Source organism: Mustela nigripes, chromosome 15 (assembly GCF_022355385.1).
Source record: "Mustela nigripes isolate SB6536 chromosome 15, MUSNIG.SB6536, whole genome shotgun sequence".
Taxonomy (NCBI): Eukaryota; Metazoa; Chordata; class Mammalia; order Carnivora; family Mustelidae; genus Mustela; species Mustela nigripes.
This window is the reverse complement of record NC_081571.1, coordinates 24,164,456-24,187,583: the sequence shown is the minus strand read 5'-3', so window position 1 is coordinate 24,187,583 and position 23,128 is coordinate 24,164,456. Positions and strand designations below refer to the sequence as shown.

Here is a 23,128-nt window from a genome sequence, read left to right as displayed (position 1 = left end):
TCCAGATGCTGGGACTGCTGTCAGCTGCCTTGCTGATATAGAGTGAAGGGAGAAATTTTTTTTTTTTTTTAAAAAGGCAACAACGATCAAGGACAAAAAAGAACAATAAATAAGATGATGACAAAATTTTGGAAGATGGAAGGCAGATAGATGTGGTTAGTAACACCGCTGACCAGGGAAGCTGATACCTACAACTGCAAAAGAAGCAGCCAATTAGGGACGCCTGGGTGGCTCAGTTGGTTAAGCAGCTGCCTTCAGCTCAGGTCATGATCCCGGCGTCCTGGGATCGAGTCCCACATCGGGCTCCTTGCTCAGCAGGGAGCCTGCTTCTCCCTCTGCCTCTGCATGCCATTCTGTCTGCCTGTGCTCGCTTTCTCCCCCTCTCTCTCTATGATAAATAAATAAAAATCTTTAAAAAAAAAAAAAAAAAAGAAGCAGCCAATTACAACCTGGGATCTCAGGAAGGCCCAGGGATTGGAGGGACCAGACACCACAGGAGATGTAAGCGTGGGTATAACCCAAATAAGAAGCACTTAGACCCCAAATCCTCATCCTCTTGCTGTGGGGTCAGGCAACAACCCCTTGCCAACGCTGGTATAAGACAAAGAGACCTACAGCATTTATTTGCTGTGAATTTCTTACTGTAGCTGCCCTGAAACCCACATTCCCCCTTTGCCCAACCTCCCTCCCTCCCTTCTCCCACATAACATGACAAAGAAAATGAGCTAGCAGAATAATCCAGAGAGGCCCTGATGACAGCCTTGAGGCACCGTTTTGAGGAAAGAAGTGGAAGGCCACATACTGAATAGTGAGATCCCTGTCTGACCCCTGCTCATGGAAACCTGTCCAAAAAAAAAAAAGCCTGTCCAGATCAGGAATCTGGAAGGTTCCACTCTACAGAAGCTCATATACTGACACTGAGAGAATCCCTAATGAAACAGCTGCTATCTCCCTGAAGTGAAGCTTGGCACTTGAGAAACCCATGAACCCAGTGCTCCCAGCATGTGTATTATTAACACCTGGGTCTCACCTGCAGACAGACAGCCAAGATCACCAAACTTTTCAAGAAAGCCCCTAACAAGGAAAGTCAGAGACCGGGTCGCCTGGGTGGTTCAGTGGGTTAAAGCCTCTGCCTTCGGCTCAGGTCGTGATCCCAGGGTTGTGGGATTGAGCCCTGCATTGGGCTCTCTGCTCAGCAGAGAACCTGCTTCCCTTCCTCTCTCTCTGCCTGCCTTTCTGCCCACCTGTGATCTCTGTCTGTCAAATAAATAAATAAAATCTAAGAAAAGAAGAAAAAAAAGAAAAGAAAAGTCAGAGACCAAAACAAATTAAGGAGAAAGAAAAAAAACCGGGAAGGGAAGAAAAAGAAACACTGCAGAGAATAGAAGACAACATGAAAATAACCTACGACAACCTCAAAGAGAAGTCAGTGAATCCATGACACAAGGACAGGAGGCTCAAGAAAGGCACACTGAGAGAACAAGGAAGAGAACAGGAAAACGTAACAGCAGAAACATGAAAATCTGACATCAGAGTTGTAAGATAAAGTTGAAGAAATTTCCCAAAAAGTAGATAGGAAACAAAATATAAAAAAGAGGATCAGATCAGAATCCTTTAACTTCCTACCGAGAAAAATTCCAAAAAAGAAGAGAACAGAGAAAACAAAGAGGGGACATTATCCATGAACTATAACAAGAAAATAATCCAGGGCACCTGAGTGGCTCAGTTGGTTAAGCGACTACCTTCGGCTCAAGTCATGATCCTGGAGTCCCAGATCGAGTCCCGCATTGGGATCCCTGCTCAGTGGAGAGTCTGCTTCTCCCTTTGACCCTTCCCCTTCTCATGTTCTCTCTCTCTCTCTTTTTCTCTCTCTCTCAAATAAATAAAAAAATAAAAAATAAATAAAACAAGAAAATAATCTAGACATGAAGGAATTTCCAAACTGAAGAGTCAACAGAATGATCAATACAATAAATTAAAAATTGGGGTCCCTGGGTGGCTCAGCTGGTTAAACATCTGCCATTGGTTCAGATCATAGTTCTGGGGTCCTGGGATTGAGCCCCAGTGGGGCTCCCTGCTCAGCAGGTAGTCTGCTTCTCCCTTCTCCGCCCCCGCTCTCTCTCTCTCTCTCACTCATGCAAGCATGCTCTCTCTCATAAAATCTTTTCTTAATTAATTAAAAATTACCCACACCAGAGTATATAACCATGACTTTTTTCAGAAAACTGGGAATAAAGAAAAGATCTTAAACCTCCCAAAGAGGAAAAAACGGTCATATGCAAAAATAGCTAAAGACAGAATGGCATCGGAATCTCAAGAGCAACCCTGATTTGAGAGGTGTGATGACTTTAAAATTTGGAAATAAGATTTTTAATCATGAATTTTAAGCCCAGCCAAACCACTGAGCAACTGCATGCATAATATGAAGACATTTTAAGAGAATGTCTCAAAGATTTCTCTCACACCACCTTCCTTGGGAAGCTACCAGAGAATCTGTTCATCCAAATAAGGGTATAATCTAAGGAAGATGACACAGGGGCACAAGAAATAGGGGATCTAGAAAGGACAAAGGTGAGGGGACTTCACAGATGACAGTGAATGAGGTTCTAGGTTAAGAGCTGGGCGGCAGGCCTACAGTGACCAGTCCTGGCTGGAACACGGGGCTGGAGGGCTCCAAAGACAGACAGACAAATCAGACAAACAGACAAATCAGAAGTGCTGAGATACATATACTGCTCTACTGATGCTTTTGGACATAATGACAGCCCTATAGAAAAATAAGTGAACAAATCCCAGGAAAACAAACAGTTGTACAGAAGGTGGTAGCTCAGCCAAAAATCACAGTTACAGAGTGTTAATAATGTAAACACTGAATATCGACTTAACCAAAATGGCGGTATTGCTATACTGAAAGGACTGAAGGAGGAAAAGAAGGGGAAAGAAAGCTAACTTCTATCAGCCATGATAAAAAGTGGAAGAATAAGATCTAAAATTGAAAATTCACAAAGAAAGTGTATATGTATTAATTTAAAAATCAAGATAAAATGTGAAGAAACACTTGAAGGGGTTAAAAGTGGTTCCTTCAGAAAGGGTAATTTCTAAGACTGAGGAAGGGTGAGGCAGAGGTCCTTCTGTTTTTTACTAAAAGCCATACGCTACTTGATGTTCTGAAGTGTTTTAAATGGTTTAATTTGTTTTAAAACTATTTGTTTGTAATACGTATACAATATGCACAAATATATGTGCTATACATACACTGATACATGATGTAGGCTACATTTAAAGAATATTGTATAAAATGTATCATAACAATCAAAACAGAATTAAAGAAAAATATTCCCACAAGAAAATCAGCTATTTATATTTTTATGTTTTATGTTTACTTATGTTTATATCACTATAACACTCAAGATAGTTAAGACTACACGATCTGGACTCTGCAAATAATTCCAAGAGCTATAATTTCCTAAGGTCACCACTTTGAAGAAAACCAAGAATTTAAATATATATATGTTTTAGGGGTGCCTGGGTGGCTCAGTCGGTTAAGAATGCAACTCTTTGGGGACTGGGTGACTCAGTCATTGGGCGTCTGCTTTCAGCTCAGGTCCTGATCCCAGTGTCCTGGGATCGAGCCCCGGATCGGGTTCCCTACTCAGCAGGAAGCCTGCTTCTCTCTCTCCCACTCCCCCTGCTTGTGTTCCCTCTCTGGCTGTCTATCTGTCAAACACATAAATAAAATCTTTAAATAAACAAAAACAAGAATCCAACTCTTGATTTCAGCTCTGGTCATGATCTCAGGGTCGTGAGATCAAGCCCAGTACTGGGTTCCAAGCTCAGCGGAGAGCCTACCTGAGATTCTGTCTCTCCCTCGCCCTCTGCCCCTCCCCCCACACACATGAAGGTGCGCACACGCTCTCTCAAGTAATCTTTATTTTAAAAATAAATAATATAAATGTATACGTTTTAGTGTGTTTGCTCTAAAAAACTGTCCCAGTGTTTTACAGTCAGATATCAGTAACCAGTTAAAAGTGGTATTTGTTGGGAAAAAATCAAATCATTAGGTCTTGAGAGATGACAAGCAGAACCAGTGTCAGCAAAGTAGTAACTGCCTGAAAGAGCCAGTGTGATGCCAGAAAGCACAGTTACACACACGGGAAGTGAGATCATCACTTCATTACGCTCAACACCAGTTATATTTTCACTAGACAATCACACTCAGATCTGGATCTCCACAGCCTGAGAAAGATGCAGACAACTTAGAATGGATTCAGATATGAATTAAAGGCAATTAAAAAGCTCAATACTAAGACCTCTGGCAATATCCAGGGAAGCTGATTCTCAGTCTGGAGAGAAAGAGAAGTAAACAAAAAGCTTCCCCACAGAAAGCAGAGGATCTCTGCTAGAGAGAGAAAAAGAGTTAACGTGCTTAAAATATTAAGGAAGAATTTAGGTTATATAGAACCTATTTTTCAGAGTCCTGGTTGTCCCCAGTGCAGATAAATTACTAAAGAAGAATGTTACAGTGTCCTTCTTCAGTGATAGGAGAAGTAAAAGGAGTAAAATCTATCCCACATTCTTTCCAGATGGCACACACATGAATGCCAGGGAATAAATGAAGATTTCTTATATTTGAGATTCAGGAACTACACAATAAAAGGAAAACCAGAATTATGTGTGTTTATAAAAACATGCCAAATAAACCCCAAAAGTTGCCTTGCTACCATAAATCCACTGAAAAATTAGGCTGAAGGACTACTTCATTTGCTACATCGAATCTTTAACAACTTTACATTAGCATGCTAACGTTTGCTTAATTTGCAAGCAATATTATGGCTGCTCCAGAATTAACCTGAAGTGCTTAACAATTTGGTACAGTTCTCAGAAATTAAGAAATAAACCATTCGAAATTATTTCATATGGCCCCACCTCCCCTTAGCTCAGAACTAATGCTTGATCTCCCACAATGTGAAAAGCTGGCTTTGTTCCCTCTTTACCTTCAGTGCTGAGAAGGACATGTGGTCCACTCCCATAACTAAGGCTTTTAATCTTCTTTCCACATAAGGCTTCTAGCTTTTTGGGTACAAGTGTACTCTGGTTATCTCCAGTTCCTAGACAGTTACTATAGTTCAGGCCAAATACAAAGACCTAGAAAACAAATAGTTTTGTTTGAGTCACTTGGCCTAAAGTTACACAAAGGCTCCCTTCTCCACTCTGAAAATAAGACACAGTCAAGTTCAGTGTGACAGCTCAGTAGGTAGGAAAAGACGGATCGCATTAAGAAAATTTCAAGCTCTGCTAACATTATTGAAGTTTTAGAATATGTGGCTATACTATGAAATTCAAAGAGTGCAGAGGGTTGAGGGGTATTAAATCAAGAAACTGAAGAGACAGAGAAACTGTAGCAAAGACATGGTCTTCTTGAATTTCAGATTCTTTTTATCCCCAACCTTTTCAGCAGATAAGGAGGTAGGCCTTGCTGGATGCATTTGGGATAGCGGTAGGAGAAAAGACTGGAAGGAAGGTAAGAGCCAAAGGGATAAAGTGCCAAAAAACACACCAGGGAAAGTGGAATGAATGTGTCTATGGCTCTTCCACTGAATTAGTTCAAAACAGAGACTGATATGAGTAAACTTGCATTCTGGAAAGCTCAGCTGGCCATAACCTTTTCTTGGTCTTCAAACTTCACACTTTAGAGCTCACCCCTATTCCACACTGGGTTTTAAGAGATTCTTACCTCATCATTGTCGGTAACATACAGTGCTTCATTGGCTGAGGTGCCAAAGACACATGCTTTCCGAATAGATGCAATTTCTTGAGGGGAGAGCAGAGTGAAGATTGGCCACTTTCCTACATCCACCATGACTCTGGCTTCAAGTAATTCCTATAAATAAGCCGACATCTCTGCTGCAACAAAAAAAGGCCCCAAGAAAAAAATTAAATAACCAATAAACTAACTTCCACAAAATGACATTGTGAATGAAAAAAACCCTAATTCCAAAAGAAAGTACCAACCTTTGGTTAAATGGATCTCTCAATTTCCCCAGCAACCTCTCCAGTCCTTCCTCCACCGTCAGACCTGGACCTTTTTCTGCAACAAAAGGAACAACTCGATAGAACCAGCTGCTGGTCTTACCAACTTACAAGTCAGTGCTTATCTGTTACAGACATGCTCACTTGCAACCAGAGAGCAGACAATGGAAAGGCAGCTAACTGGATGAAACCAGGGTCTCTCATTAGGCAATTTTTCTTTAGGTTACTGAGATAGAAGTTAAAGGTTACAGTACTAGTTTGTCTAAGACACTCAATTCTTGCTCAGGAGAGGCAGGGCAGGAAGGTGTGTGCATGCACTGAATGTTACAAAAATCAGAATCATTACCTCTACTTCCCCACTGTCCTCCTTCCACCCCTAAGATGCACCCAAAGATCCCCATCCTTCATAGAAAATCACTGCCATGCTAAGCCACTGTTTAATCATGGGAATGGGACATCCCTTACCTAAGTCTAGAGTGGCAAAAATACTAAGAAGGACAAGACTAAGATATACTGAATGAAACCATAAAATAAAGCATTATATTCTGATCCTAATTTCTATGACATTTTCTACATATATACAGATCAAATTTCATTTCATACTGAAAAGGTATCAGATGAACAAGGGAAGACAATTCACCTTAATCTTGTTGTTCAAGGTCATGACTATAGCCTTCATGCAAGCAGCACTTAGCTTAAACAGTATCTTATAAAAAGTAGACATATGTATAAATTCCCATGAAACTCTAAACTTGACCTTTTAAGGAGTTTTACACAAAGAATCCATCCTGGTCATGCCTCCAATTCTTCTAGGGTTAAAAAGTATTTCTAGAAATTCCAGGGAGCTGCACAAGCACAAAACCCTACCATGCCAATTGAGTTTCCATTCTGGCTCACACCTCTAGAAACTGAAATAGAACCAGTTTATAAATACAACCAGGGTTTCCTAATGAGGTACAGAACTCCTGAAGTTCCTTCCTCCTCACTCTCTTCTCAGATCTCTAAAAATAGCCAGGAGAGCCAGGCTCAAGACCAAGGCCTTCTGGGCTACAGTACCTCTGATAAGACCTAGAGAGAGCCTTGGGGCTTTGGTATACTTAACCAAGCTCTCAATTTTCACCATCGAGGGAGATTTTCCCATGAGCACCAACTCATCCGATGACAAGGACCAGATAACTACTATATGCCAAGAATCACATCACATACTCAATAAGCATTTAACATGATCAGGACAGGCTATTCCCCATCACTCAGACTCCTGGAACAACATGTGAATGTTCTGAGAAGTGTGCATAGGTACGTGCTGGTGGGAACAGGTAAAGTTTGAGGAAGGGTGAAAAACTAATACGTAAACATGTTCAAAAATTTTGTTTCAACCAGTTCAAAGGAGTAAAGTAAGTCTCTCTACTTTATCCCTCCCCAGTCCTCTCCTCAAAGGCAACCACTGTGAACAGTTGTTTCTAATTCTTTCCAGAGACTGTGTATGCTTATAAAAGCATTTTGTGGATGTGTGTGTGGAAGCCTTTCTTCCTTTACTTAACAGTGCTTCTTGGAAATCATTCTATATGAGCACATGCAGATTTACTTCATTTCTTTTCAATGGTACTATGTAGCATTCCATTACACCATGTTAACAACTTACTTGCTTCCACTGAGAGACTGTTTAAGTCACTGCTAGTCTTTTCTTAACACAAACAAGACTCCAATTATTGTCTACATACATTATTGCATATACTTGTCTTTTTTTATACATGCATTTATAATATAAATCCCTAAAAATGGAACTGCTGGGTTAAAGTTTAACTGCTACTTTTTTAAAGATTTATTTATTTATTTGAAAGCCAGCAAGCACACAGTGGGGATGGAGGCAGAGGGAAAGGGAGAAAGAGCCTTAAAGCACCACCTAGGCATCCCAAATTGCTATTTAAGTTACCTCAAATTGTCCCTTACTGAAGTAGTACCAGTATATAAAATAACTACCAATGTATGGCAGTACCTGGTTAGCCATATCCTTACCACACAGTTTTATCATGGTGTCTCAGTTTTGTTTCAACTTGAACTCCCCCTATGATGAGTGAGGCTGGGCATCATTTAAAAAATAATCACAATAACAGCAATAATAATAACTGACATTTCTTGAACACAATGTGCCAAGTACTGTTCCTAATTATTTCCTTCTTTTTTAAAAGATTTTATTTATTTGACAGGGAGAGAGATCGCGAATAGGCAGAGAGGCAGGCAGAGAGTGCGGTGGCGGGGGGGGGGGGGGGGGGGGCGTGGTGGGCAGCAGGCTCCCTACTTAGGAGAGAGCCTGATGCAGGGCTTGATCCCAGAGCCTGGGATCATGACCTGAGCCAAAGGCAGAGGCCGAACCCACTGAGCCACCAGGCGCCCCATATTTTCTATTAACTCATGCAAATCCTTACTTTATAGACAAGGAAACCGGAGGCAAAGAGATTTCAAGAATTTGCTCAAACCATTAAGTGGCTGAGTCAGGGCCTGAAGCCACACAATCCAGAATCTGGAATCTGCACGCACACTCCTGTCCTCTTGGCCTCATGCGACATCCTTTTACATAAAGTCCCTTTTTTTCTTCTGGTCTATTGTTCTTTTCTTTGTTCTTGATTTCTGTGTTCTTTGTATAGAAAGATTGTCTTAAATGCTCTTAGAGGTAACGAAAAAGATGCCTCTTACCCTGTCCCACCCAAACGGCCTGACTTGTGTCTCCTACAAAACAGACAGGGAAGGGCACCTGGGTGGGTCAGTGGGTTAAGCCACTTCAGCTAGGGTCATGATCTCCAGGTCATGATCTCCAGGTCCTGGGATCAAGCTCCGCATCTGGCTCCTTGCTCAGTGGGGAGCCTGCTTCTCTCTCTGCCTGCCTCTCTGCCTGCTTGTGCTCTCTGTCTCTGTCTCTCTCTCTGTCAAATAAATAAATTAATTAAATCTTAAAAAAAAAAAAATCCAGACTTTATTTTCCTAGAATGTGAACCATATCAAAGTTAGTCCTCACATTTAATATTGCATATAATATAGAATTTTAAATAAACAGGGAAAACGGGGGATTTAAATTAGCCAAAAAATGTAATTCACATTTAAAATTACAACACCAAGGGATACTATCATCAAACTTAAACATTTTCCTGACAACAGTACAATTATTCTGAAGTCATTAATCAGTCATGGGCGACTGTGACCCCAAAGGTTTGGTAAGCTACTGAAAAATCAGGCTCTCATAATGATGGCTTATTAAATGAACTTATTATATATTTCATAATGATGGCTTATTATATGAACCCATTTCTCAATCACTTGAAGTTTTGTTTTATAAGATATTTCTCCAAAGGCTTATAAAATTAAAAGTTAATATAAAACCAGGTCATGTATCTCATAGGTCCACATCCATCATAAAAGCAGAAAGTATTAGCAACAGCCTAGGTATGGTGGAAAAGACAGTGTCCTGAAGCACGTGTTTTATTCCCAGGTTGGCTTTTAATTAATCAGTGTGACATGCCACATACCTTCCTAAGCCTGGGTCTCTCAAAAATCTGTCCTGTAAGGTTCTATAATGTTATGCTCAAGATGTAAAGAACAAGCTGCAGGGAATTTTGGAACACATGAGAACAAGGACAGTAATGCTGCACAAGCAAGTCATCACTCCTAGCAACACGATCCTGTGAAGTAAACAAAGACCAGGAAGGAAGACAGGAACAGCGATCGAGAACAGCTGCAGACATTATGTTAAGCAGCTTCACATAATATTATTTCATTTAATCTTCACGATACTCTTGTAAGGAAAGTTATAATCCATTCTTAGCAAATAAGAAGTGGGGCTCAGAGGTAAAGTGACATCCCAAGGTCACAGAGCGGTGAGTGGCATAGTCAGGACTCAACCCCCAGCCTTCCCCGAGTCTTCTTACATCAGAGAACATCAGCCCTGGCCCTTCAGTGGTTAAACTTCTCCAACATTACTTCCTTCTGACTTTATCCAATAATGTACACCAGCATCTATTTTTAAAATGCTTCAAATACCAAAATAAAATAACTCCCCCCCCAAAATTTGTTTGCTAATAAGCTTCTATCTAGTCTTGCCTGGTGAAACCTTGAGAATGTCACTCATTCCTTCCTTTTTCCGAAAACCACTAGGCAGCACATCCTGGAGACTAAATGCAGGACCCTTTGTCTTCAAGGAGCTCACAAGAGTAGATGAATGCAAGGTACCTCCTTGGGCTACAGACTGCTACAGCACAAGGTTGTCTCCCTTAGACCAGGTTCAAGATGAGCAGCTGATGACATGAACAAGGTACCCTCAGAATTCAGACAAGGTTCCCCAAGAAGTTTTGTGGAGGTATTAGAACTCAGGATGGGGGCGCCTGGGTGGCTCAGTGGGTTGGGCCTCTGCCTTCGGCTCAGGTCATGATCCCAGGGGCCTGGGATCGAGTCCCGCGTAGGGCTCTCTGCTCAGCAGGGAGCAGGGAGCCTGCTTCTCCTCATCTCTCTCTCTGTCTGTCTCTCTGCCTATTTGTGATCTCTCTCTCTGCCAAATAAATAAATAAAATCTTTAAAAAAAAAAAAAAAAAAAAAAAAAAGAACTCAGGATGTACTATCTGCTATAAGGAATAGATTAGTTCTGAACGTGGGCATGTGGTGTCTCTTTCCTAGGGCAGTATAATATAAATGCAAATACCACCAACATTCCCTAATTAACTCAAAATTATCACCATCATCATTACAATTAGATTACTGTGGTGAGATGTTGGGGGCAGCAAAACCTTTGCTAACTAATATTAAGAAAAGCATACTAAGCTAACTATCATTCTATCAACTTCATATGTTTGACCCTCTACCACAAAATTACAAAGTGTGTATACTACAAATTCAAAAGGCTAAAGCAGTTGGAATCACTAAAAATTAACTAGCATTTAATCTGCTATGAAATCTATACCAGGCCCAAGACTCACTGTGCCCAACAACGAGTCAGAAGTACAAGGATCAGTCACAAGAAGAACAGTATTAGGACAGCTCAAATGTCTCATGACATCTACCAACTTTGCCCAAAGTATTCCCAAATTTGTTCTAACTGTAGGGACTACACTGAAAGGTATATAAACATGGTTCAACATCATTTCATTTAAGTCATCATGCTTCAAACAGTAATATTCTATCAGGAGCCACTACTAATAGGAAAGAATCTTCCCATGGCCTGCTCAACCTGGGCCATCCTGGATAGACACATACTTTGGAAAGTATTCAGCAGTGATTTTTTTTTTTAAAGATTTTACTTATTTATTTGACAGAGAGAAATCACAAGTAGATGGAGAGGCAGGCAGAGAGAGAGAGAGAGGGAAGCAGGCTCCCCGCTGAGCAGAGAGCCCGACGTGGGACTTGATCCCAGGACCCTGAGATCATGACCCGAGCCGAAGGCAGCGGATTAACCCACTGAGCCACCCAGGCGCCCAGTGATTTTTAAGGAAGGTAACCCAATGCTTTTCCTTCCATAGTACTATGACACATCCCTCAAATGAAATATATCAAGGGAGATGCGAATACTAAACTATGAGCTTATTCCTATGTTAAAAACAAAACAAAACACCCTGCAAAACACCAAGTGCACCTGTAGGGCTTAGCTATGTTAGAAAACAGTACGAGCTATGTGATTAAAATTTTAAAAAACATAATACATACAGATAAAGGACACATACACACCAAATGTATTTCTCTAGTGAGATTAAGAGGTGATACTTTCTTTGTACTGTTCAAATATATTCCACATTTCTGTAACAAACACTTTGTGGCCAAAAGATAAGCAAATATTTTAAATGAAAATAAAAGCTTAGTTATTTGAATTACATATATCCCCTAAATTGCTAAAGTTTAAAGAGAGATTCTTGCCTTAAATTTATAGCCTAGGATGGCAGAGTGTTTCAAGCAAATCTGTAAAATGAGTTATTAATATAAAATTAAATGTAGAAAGTAGGAATGTAAAATGTTACAACCAATGTAGAAAACATTGTGTCAGTTCCTCAAAAAATTAAAGACAGAGGCTCCTGGGGGGTTAAGTCGTTGAGCATCTGCCTTCAGCTCGGGTCATGATTCCAGGGTCCTGGGATTGAGCCTCGAATCGGGCTCCCTGCTCGGAGAGAAATCTGCTTCTCCCTCTCCCACAAGTCTGCTTGTGTTTGTGATCTCGCTGTCTCTCTCTGTCCAATAAATAAAATCTTAAAAAAATAAATTAGGGGCACCTGGGTGGCTTAGTGGGTTAAGCCTCTGCCTTCGGCTCGGGTCGTGATCCCAGGGTCCTGGGATCCCATCGGGCTTTCTGCTCTGCAGGTAGCCTGCTTCCTCCTCTCTCTCTGCCTGCCTCTCTGCCTACTTGTGATCTCTGTCAGATAAATAAAGAAAAAATCTTTAAAAATAAATTAATTAATTAATTAAAGAATTACCGTATGATCTAGCAATTCTACTTCTAGTATAAACACAAAAGAATTGAAAGCAGGGACTTGAATAGACAGCTGTACACCAATGACCAGGGCAAAGTTATTCACAATAGCCAAAAGGTGGAAAACTCAAATACCTACAAATAGATGCACAGGTAAACAAAATATGATATCTACATACAATGGAACAGTATTCGAACTTAAAAAAGAAATGACTGAGACATAGCATAATGGGGATGAACCTTGAGAACATTAGGTTAAATGAAACAAGCCAGACACAAAAGAACACAATTGTATGACTCCACTTACAGGAGGTGCCTAGCCTAGTCAAACGTACAGAGAAAGAATGATAGTTGCCAGCGACTGGGAAGATATGAGAATGGGGAGTTACTGGTTTAATGAATACAGAGGGACAGTTTGGGAGGATGAGAAAGTTCTATGGAAATAGGCAGTGGTAACAACTGCCTAGTAATGTGAATGTTCTTAATGTCAGTAAACTGTATACCTACCAACAGTTAAAACAGTTTTTATGTTATGTATATTTTGTCACAATTTGTAAAAATCAAATTATGGGAGCACCTGGGTAGCTCAGTCGGTTGAGAGACCAACTCTTGGATTTGGCTCAGGTCATGATCTCAGGGTGGCTCTGCACTCCTCCTCCTCAGGGGGGAGGAGTCCACTAGAGAGTCTCTTCCTCTCCCCCTGCCCCTCCCCCACACATATGCATACTCTTTCTCAATAAATAAATCTTAAATAAAAGTATGATCCCGTTTACATCAAACCTGCATTAATAAACTCAAAGATATAAATTTTTATTTTTTTATAGATTTTATTTATTTGACAGAGAGAGAGAGAGGGAGAGAGAGAGTGAAAGAGGGAATACAAGCAGAGGGAGTGGGAGGGGAAAAGCAGAGCAGGGAGCCTGATGATGGGCTCAATCCCAGGATCTGAGATCATGACCTGAGCCCAAGGCAGACATTCCATGACTGAGCCACCCAGGTGCCCCAAAGATATATATTTTAAAATTAAGTATCAGTCCTAAAAAACATTTTTGAAAAAGTACAATCATAATTCATTAATTCTGTCTTGGGAAGGCAAGTTCAGATTAAAGAAATCCTGAACAGAACATTTATAAAAGATATACAGCCTTCTTAGAACTTTCCAGCATATATAGCAGTTCAAACTAAACCAACTATTTGTTATGACGACCAGTCTTTCTAGGGCTTGACTGATAATCATAGAAATGAGTTTCAATTAGTCCATTATATTAAACAGTCACCTTTGAAGTACTTCAGTACGATAATCTTTTTCTTTTTGCAACATTTTTTCTGCCCATTATTTAGGAAGTACTCTCTCATAAAAAGCATTGATATGTTCACCCTCCATTATCACTCACTGTGCATTAATAGGTGAATCAATGATTTCTTGTTTTTTTGCCATATGAAAATAAAGCAAGAGTAGAAGAACAGAAATGAGAAATGAAGGCAGACGATAGAAAAGAGTTTTAGGGGCACCTGGGTGGCTCAGTGGGTTAAGCCGCTGCCTTCGGCTCAGGTCATGATCCCAGGGTCCTGGGACCAAGCCCCGCATCGGGCTCTCTGCTCAGCCGTGAGCCTGCTTCCTCCTCTCTCTCTGCCTGCCTCTCTGCCTGCTTGTGATCTCTGTCTGTCAAATAAATAAATAAAATCTTTAAAAAAAAAAAAAGAGGGACACCCGGGTGGCTCAGTGGGTTAAGCAGCTGCCTTCGGCTCAGGTCATGATCCCAGCGTCCTGGGATCGAGTCCCACGTCGGGCTCCTCGCTCCACAGGGAGCCTGCTTCTCCCTCTGACTCTGCCTTCCACTCTGTCGGCCTGTGCTCGCTCTCGCTCTCTTTCTCTCTGACAAATAAATAAATAAATAAATCTTTTTAAAAAAAAAAGAGTTTTAATGCTTCAGAGGATGATATCCCAACCCACTTGGATCTCCATATTTTCTTTGACACTCAACAATATATCCCATATTCCCACAGACTTTTTCTGTGTCCCCTGGTACTCTGGATCCAAATCCCATTCCCTGGATGGCTTTTCCTAGTGACAAGCACTGTCCCTCAGAAAGCTCATGGCATGGAGAAGAAAAGGTTATTTTTATTTTACACTCTGAAAGCAAATTTAGACAAGAGGACAAACACAGACCTTCCAATTTTAGAAATCTACATTTGGAACTGGAAGACTAAAGGAGTAATGTAGCAACCAATCTTTTGATCCCTCTAAGAGTAGATTTATTTTCCCTTCCCCTAGGAACCAAGTAACTGTTACAGGTTTGCTTTACTGATCTAGCAAAAAATATATTTGAATACACTTACAAAACTTTTATATTTTTTATTTTTTTTTAAGATTTTATTTATTTATCTGACAGAGAGAGATCACAAGTAGATGGAGAGGCAGGCAGAGAGAGAGAGAGGGAAGCAGGCTCCCTGCTGAGCAGAGAGCCCGATGCGGGACTCGATCCCAGGACCCCGAGATCATGACCTGAGCCGAAGGCAGTGGCTTAACCCACTGAGACACCCAGGCGCCCCTACACTTACAAAATTTTTAAAAAACAACAGGAAATAGAGAATCTATTCCAGGAAAACTTTTGATAAAATAATGCTCTCATTAATAGTAGAAATTAGAATTATAACTTACAAGCCTGGGGCTTCCACACAAATCTCAACCTTCATTCTAACCAGCACATTATGTGGCGACAAAGGAGACGGACGCCATTGATGGGAAAGTACACCTCAGAACCTGTCTTCTGCTGGCCTGAAAGCTTGCTAAGGAAAAGAGGTCAGAAGAGTGTGAACAGCCCTGCGGAACTGGTTAGCACCAAGATCCTGACTCCTTTTCCGTGGTCATTCTTGGGGCATGAAGCAAGCTTGTATCGTTCCTTATCATAGAGGCCGATAGTCTCACAGTAAACATAAAAGACTGAAAGCTGAATCAATCCGTTGGAAAGGTGCCTGTGTGCTCTTTAGCATACAAGATATAGCCTTTGAAACAACTATGTCAAATATGGAAAGTTTTTTTTAATTGCAAAATAATTTATTTAAATTAAAGCACTTACATGTATACTGAAAATCTCTAATAGAAGTTTTTCCATTTTCATAAAGTGGATGGGTAATTATTTGTTACCAGCTTAAGCTGCTAAGCTGCCTTACAAAAGGAATTTATTTATAGTTAATGAGCTATTGATAAAGTCTAAGAAGCCTCACCAAAAAAGCACTACTTTCCGATAATATGAACAAAATAACAGCATACATCAACTCTTCTTCTGACAATGACCCCACATACCAGGAGGAAATCATAAAGAGCAATACATTCATGGTCCCTGGCTCTGGGGATGACAGTCTAACAGGAACTTCCTGACAATTGGGAACCTAGAACACGAGCAGAATAACAACGCAAACAATGGAATACCACACACAAACATACAGTCCGTGTGATACGTGTCAATGTATAAGTGGAAAAAAATTACTTGCACAACTGTCAAAACTATGTGAAAATGATATATTCTAGAAAACCACTACATGAAGTCCCAGAAATCAACTTCTTAGTAGCCTAACAGATGATCAAATGTAAGCATTTCCTCAGTGAAGATCAGCCAGTTTCCTGCAGGAAAGAGTGTTTTTCATAGCTTTCTTCCTTTTTCACCAATGGAAGTTCCTGTTTGAGCACAAAAGATTTAAGTGTGTAGCCAACTTTCTCTATTTTTGAGTTCTGTTTTTCAATTCTAGTAAAACTGCCAAATAGAAGAATTCTAGGGTTTTAGGTAAATTTGGGCAGGTGCAACTTCATGGCTTGTCATGTCCTACATCTGTGCTACAGCAAAATAAATTCAAGAAACCTCTTAAGTTACAGAAGAGCCAAATGTTACTCTCATTGATTTCTTCTATACCTACTCTGACGAGCTTTTTAAGACTGAACAGATGCTACACCTCTGACTTAGACACCAAATGTATTTCCAAGGTCCAGACACGCCTCTAAGACAGGCTCAGCCTCAAAACTTTATAAAGAAAAATACTTATTTTTTTTAAAAGGATTTAATTCATTTATTTGAGAGAGAGAGAGAGAGCACGAGCAAGAGCTTGCGCACACAAGCCAGGGGAAGGGGCAGAGGGAGAAAAAGGAGCGGACTCCCCATTGGGCATGGAGCCCGATGAGGGGCTGGAGGCCAGGACCCTGAGTCACCCAGGTGCCCCTAAATAAAAATATACTTTAAAACTACTGCACCAGTTCTATGGTATAAGTACTGCAAAGAAACAAAGTTTCAGAAATTTATTGAGATACTGATACTTTACTGCCAGGGCTGCTGCAATAGCTGTCATCCACTTCTCTTTTCTGCAAGCTTACCTTACTAGAAGAATGAAGGGGAATGTCCTGAATATTTGACAAATTCCACAAAGACAAAGGGCTCCAGAACGCTACATTCTCCAAAAGAGTTTATGCCATCCTTCACAAAGATGCAGATGAACAGGTGACAAGGCAATCCTCCTACCTTCATTTAAAACAGACTGATGTTTTAGAATTCCTGAGCACTCTGCCTCATCACTTTTGTTCAAATGTATTACTCATTGGAAAGGACATCTGTCCCTTCCCAATTGCCAGTAAGTTACTTTACTTGAAACACAAGTTACAATTATGGCCTCTAGAAGCAATTCTTTATCCCCATCATGCAGGGGCTACTCTCATTTCATTGCACAGAAGCTTTAGGCAATTCTAGGACATAGGGAATGTGACAGCTCATTGTAAGTGAAGAAATAATTCAACTGAGGCCAAGTGCTCAGGTTAGAAAAGCAAACAACCCAAGTGGCAATAGTATTAGCAGAAAAAAAATATTTTTAAAGATATCCAGGGTTGTAAAGCTGACTGTAATCTTATAGAAGCATTGCTTTCATGATACATTTCTATTTTTAAAAGGAAACCAGAAAAGAAAATTTCATGACTTGAAATAATTGCTACAGTTTTGTTCTTCATTGCACCAAACAGATAAAGCTGTGTAAAACAGATCAAGTAAAAATAGATGGGTCAAAAGTCTGAAGAAATGGATAGAACATAGTAATACCTGATTTTATTTTTCTGTTAGTGTTCAAGGCTGGAATAGAGGGATCCAAGCTCAAATCCATTGATGGTATCATGAACCTTTCCTATGTGAAAAGCTGTAATGTGATTTCATCTACTAGTCTCTGCCATGTTAGAGATCAACCAGGGCACCTAGATAGCTCAGTAGGTTAAGTGTCTGCCTTTGGCTAGGTCATGATCTCAGAGTCCAGGGACTGAGCCCTACATCAGGCTCCCTACTCAGCGGAGAGCATGCTTCTCCCTCTATCCCTCACTCTGCTCATGCTTTCTCTCACTTCCTCTCACAAAACAAACAAACAAACAAACAAAAACAAACAAAACTTTAAAAAATAAAAATAAATAGTCAACCATACCCTGCGATGGCCTAAAGCCAAATTAAAATTCCAGCAGTAGACAGGCAGACTCATACTGTATTCATTCAATAAATGTTTACTGGATGTCCACTGGGTAAAAAGGACACAAAGCCAACACTGCAACCCCCTCCTGGACCCCTAGCAGAACTTACATGGAGTCAGAGGGGTCTAGGCACATAAACAGATGTTCACCAGAGGGCCACTGCTCTGATGGGGAGGTGTGAATGCCATGGGAACACCAGAATAGGGAAGTGTCAACTACCTGTGAAAAGCCAGGAAGGGAACAGTGAATATGTATATGTCAGGTGGGAAGAACTGAAAGAAATTTAGCATGGCACTAGCCAAAAAGCTTAGCCTTTATCCTAAGAACAACATTTAATCACTGAAAGACCTTAAGCAGGGAAGTGATCAGATGTAGGTCTGTTCAAGATTACTTTGGCTGAACGTAGAGAGCAGATGGGGATGAAGGAAAAGAACTCAGGGGGAGCCTAAGGTGGCTGCAGTAAGGCAGGAAAGAAAACATCCTGTACCAAGGAAATGGAAATGGAGCAACCTGGACAGGAGACAGACTCAAGAGGATTCTGTAACGGACTGACTGGGAGGAAAGGAGCTGAATAAGGGAAAGTGAGAACCAAGGGTTATACCCAGCTGCTCAGCGGAAGTAACTGAGTACAGTAGTGCCACTTACTAGGACAGAGAATACAGCCAGTTTCAGAAGGGAGATTAGGAATTCTCCCCTGGACATGTTAAGTTTAGCTACCTATGGGAAATCAGAGTGGATATGTCCAATAGGTAGTTTTACAAATCTGAAGATCAAGAAAGATCTGGATTGAAGATCTGGAAATTCGGCATGAGATCACCCAGGGAAAAGCGTATGGAGTAAGGAGAGAGCAGGATCTTGGAAAGAACTCTAAGAAAGTCCAGCAGCCCAGAGACAAGGAATACCCTTGCAGAAGAGACTGTGAAGGAATAGGCAGAGTAGGGAGAAAACCAGCAGAAAACAGTGTCATGGAAGCCTAGGGACATGAGTATCACACAAAGGAGGTAGTGTCAAGCTCTAAAGCTGCTGAGACCAAACAAGGTAAGGACAAAGGTCCACTGGTTTAACAAGAATCATTCACAACTTCCACAAGAAGAGTTTCAGTGGAGCTGTGGTTGGACACGGCCAAACTGCATCAGGTTGAGGAGCATGCGAAAGGTAAGGAAAGGAAATAACGAATATAAAGAAACTGTTCGCTAAGTTTGACTGTGAGGGAAAAGAGAAATAGGCAGTAAATGTAAAATGGGCTGGTGCTGAAGGACTTATTTTGGATGATCTCTGTTTTAAACATACTAGAGATCTAAAAATATTTGTTTTAACAACTTTGTTTTCAAGTAATTTCTACACTCAATGTGGGGCTTGAACTCACAATCCTGAAATCAAGAGCCACATGCCCTTTGGACTGAGCAAACCAGGTGCCCCCAGAGACTGAAAAATGTTTAAATGTTAATGGGAAGGAGCCAGTAGAGAGAAAGATAAGGACACGACATAACCACTAAATAAGGTTTCTGAGAAAGTAACAAGAAGTGGAATCTGAAGCACAGGTACAAGACAAGTTGTAGAAGGGGGTAGAATCTTCTGTGAAAACACAAGAAAAGAAAAGGATAGATATGGATGGAAGTGAGTTTCAAGGTCGGAGCACCACAAGTTGGAAGCTATTTCTTTTTCTCTTCTCTTTCTCTACCCCTCCCTCTACATTTTTCACTTCCACCAGCAGTTCATGAGGGTTCCAACTTCCCCACATCCTCGTCAACACTTATTATTGTCTTTTTTATTATAACCATCTTAGTGGGTGTGAAGTATCTCACTGTGGATTTGATGTGCATCTGGGGCCATTCTTTTTTGAGGTCAACTTTTTCTCCCTGGAGGAAAGACGACTGAATAGAGAAACCTACAGAGGTGCTAAAACAGAGCACAGTGGAAGTTGGAAACCTTAAGTCTATAGAAGTACCCATCTGATCTCCTATGAGTTTTTCTTCTCCATTGAAGTGTCTGTTTTTCTTAAACTGATCTAAGCAGACTTGGAATGGGAAGTTGCTCATTTAAACATAATGAGACAAGTGCTCTTGAACAATAAGATCATCTGCTTGTTGAAAGTCCCGTAATAGACACATTTGAAATGACAGTCTGCATAAGATTCACTCTTCTTGACCCTTGAGAACAAAGCACCTCACAAACATCTGTTCACTGCAGATCTTACATCTGTACCGTATGTATTTACAACTACAATCATGGTACTAAATTCATCAACTGGCAAACTGCAAGAAAACACCACATATCCATCAGCTCAATAATGGGTAATTCCTTTAAAACATGTTAACTGATTTTGGGGGCGCCTGGGTGGCTCAGTGGATTAAGCCACTGCCTTCGGCTAAGGTCATGATCTCGGGGTCCTGAGATCGAGTACCGCATCGGGCTCTCTGCGCAGCAGGGAGCCTGCTTCCTCCTCTCTCTCTGCCTGACTCTCTGCCTACTTGTGATCTCTCTTTCTCTGTCAAATAAATAAATAAAATCTAAAAAAAAAAAAAAAAAAAAGTTAACTGATTTTTGATGTAACCAGTACAAGATACTGTCACACCATTCAATGAAACTAATTCAGTAGATATATCCTTACGGAATAAGGATATAAAGACTGAATAATTTAGAGACTTCTCACTAAGGCACACTACTGCATATGCTGACCTCAATTTTGTGCTCACAGATCGTATCTTGGGACTGACTTATATGTGAACCAGATTTACACCAAAGATTTTATGACACAAGGTGCTGTACTGTTGTCTCAATCATGTTTTGCTGACTAACATATAATCCCAAAACTCAGTGGCTTAAAAGGAGAGCTGTTTGTTATTTCTTTGAATTCTGTGCTTTGAGTAACTCAGTTGAGGTTACTCATGAGGGAGTATTCATAAGGGAGGCAAAGGGAGCTTAAGTAAGGCTGAAATGGGCCTCACGCACATAGCTGGGCCACTGCTGGGCCACTGCGGGTGGTCTCTCCTCCTCCTAGATTTACATGGAGCAGCCAGACACTCCATCTCTTTGATGGAAGGTACAGCACTCAAGCATAGGGGTAGGAACTGTTGGCAGTGATCCTGGAAACACTTCACCACAGCTGTTAACAATGTTACTAGATGTTTCCACCATACTATTTGGGTTCATGATTAAAGTACTAGAACTGGACAGACTTGGTCCATCTCCAAAACTAAAACTTCTTAAGCATTTAAAAGGACATCTCAGCAAACATACTCTTGCCCCTGTGGAATGATAATCTCAGGAAAGCCACGGAATCTTCTTTTCTGGAGCTGTGGGAAGTATGGATACCAACTTTTGGGAATGGCCTGAGTATAGTCTTTCCCAAGTGAAATTCATTATCTCCTCAAGTCCTTTCACACTTTACGGTTTGTTAGGTATGCATGAGTATGATCTCATTTATTAAAATCTAACACTTAAAAAAAAAAATAGAGATATCCCCAGCTATTTCAACTCTTGATATTCAAACTCCATCTAAACTCAAAATTATCTAAAAAGATCTGCCTAAGTTCTTCAATACTTAAACTTTTGCTACTGGCTCTCCTAGACTCAAGTATAAGTTAGATTTGGATATCACGTTATCTCTTTTGACCTGAAATCTCACCATCTGAACACAGCAACCCAGCAAATTTGTATAGTAAAAAGGATGTATGTCCCAAAATATTAAATGCTGTTATCTTCAGATGACATAATTACAGGTGATGTACATTCTTTTTTATGCTTCTGTGGTTTCTAAATTTTCTTTCATTGTTTCCTGGCAAGATTAGAGAAAAAGAAAAAAAGTCTATATTGTGAACTTACTGTACTTGGAAATTTTAAAACATTAAGTCCATGCTGCGGGTCAAACACATAACTGACTTAGATAATCACTTGATTAATTGAACTCCTCTATGAAATCTATTCTGGTTAAACTCAAACAACATTCATCATATGCCTCCTGTGCATTCCTCAACATGTACACAATATGTAACATTTTTAGGGGGGGTTTAAAACCACAGAAAATCTTGGCTGGACTCTAGAATCCTTGAGCGTCCACACCTTATCTATGATGCATGAATTACTGTTTAATGTAGTACACAGAGAAAAAAACAGAATAATAATAATGGTCTTTGATTTCCTTTCAGTTTTGTCTTCCCCACACTGACTTTGAGATAAAGACACTGTCTCAGACTTCCCAGCTGGAACTGATTAATAAAATGAAGCCAAAAGTCTTGCTAGAACATATAGGCATACTTTATTTTTTAAAAATTTAAAATAATACTTTTAAGCTGCAAACTTGATAGCTTTTTAAGGCTAGTTGCTTTCTGAAGTTCCCAGAATTTGATCATTTCTATCACACCCATAAAAAAATCACTGTAGAAGAAATCTCTTTAATGATTAATATCCTTCCTCTTCTTCTAGAGGGAAGAAGAAACAGGACCTGTCCAGAAGTACTTAATAAATAGACTGGTATTCCTACAACGGATTAAAAGATATCCATCTCACAGTTTAACTGCTATATTAACGGAATGGAAATGCACAGTTACCTACTCCACCCTGAAAGCACTTTAAAGAGGTGAAATTCACCTTGTGCGCAGTTCAAATGGATACACTGTAAAGTTTAAAGCACATTATAAACTGCCCTCGGGGTGAGCTCATTTTTCCACTCCCTTCAGCATGATACACTCAGTGTTTAGATGTTACTATCCCACAATGCATAACAGTCTGAAAATCTTTCTGTCTCCAAGAACTATATTCCCAGCACAGGCCAAAGTCAGATAAGACTTTGAATCTGGTTTTTAAGCAGTTTTATAACATTGCTTTATAAAACTGTAATTCCCAGCTGCAAAGATGACATCGGAATGCCTCGCATGCAAACAAACATACACAAAAAGCCACTTATGAGAGAGGAGAGCATGCCTCGATGGTCATCTCCTATAAAATAGAGTAGGTAGCACACCCGAGGCGGGACAAGAGAAATACTCCCCTCAGTTCGCCGCACTCCTGGATAAAGGTCCCTAAGTGCATGCCCCTTTGCGGAAACCGTGTTGTGGGAGAAAGGGAAACGGTGGAGAGCACGGTTTGTGACACCACTACCCTCCGGAGGTGAAGGAGGAGATGGGACGATCTCGGGAAGGGCCGAGTGAGGATGGGGAGGAGAGTTG

At 40.5% G+C, this 23,128-nt stretch overlaps 1 protein-coding gene across 4 annotated transcripts in view; it reads right to left on the bottom strand.

Annotated features, from left to right (window-relative positions):
• Positions 1-23,128, bottom strand: part of RCBTB1 (RCC1 and BTB domain containing protein 1) — a 52,380-nt gene that overhangs the window by 28,763 nt on the left and 489 nt on the right. For 2 of the 4 annotated variants that reach the window (XM_059377735.1, XM_059377737.1), the window contains exons 2-4: positions 6,013-6,088; positions 5,735-5,904; positions 4,995-5,145 (exon numbers count right to left, since the gene is read on the bottom strand). In XM_059377735.1, coding sequence (XP_059233718.1) covers positions 4,995-5,145; positions 5,735-5,860 — 277 coding nt within the window. In that variant the 5' untranslated portion in view covers positions 5,861-5,904; positions 6,013-6,088. The remainder of the gene's footprint in view (positions 1-4,994; positions 5,146-5,734; positions 5,905-6,012; positions 6,089-23,128) is intronic. The other 2 variants (XM_059377738.1, XM_059377739.1) reach the window with 1 other exon arrangement.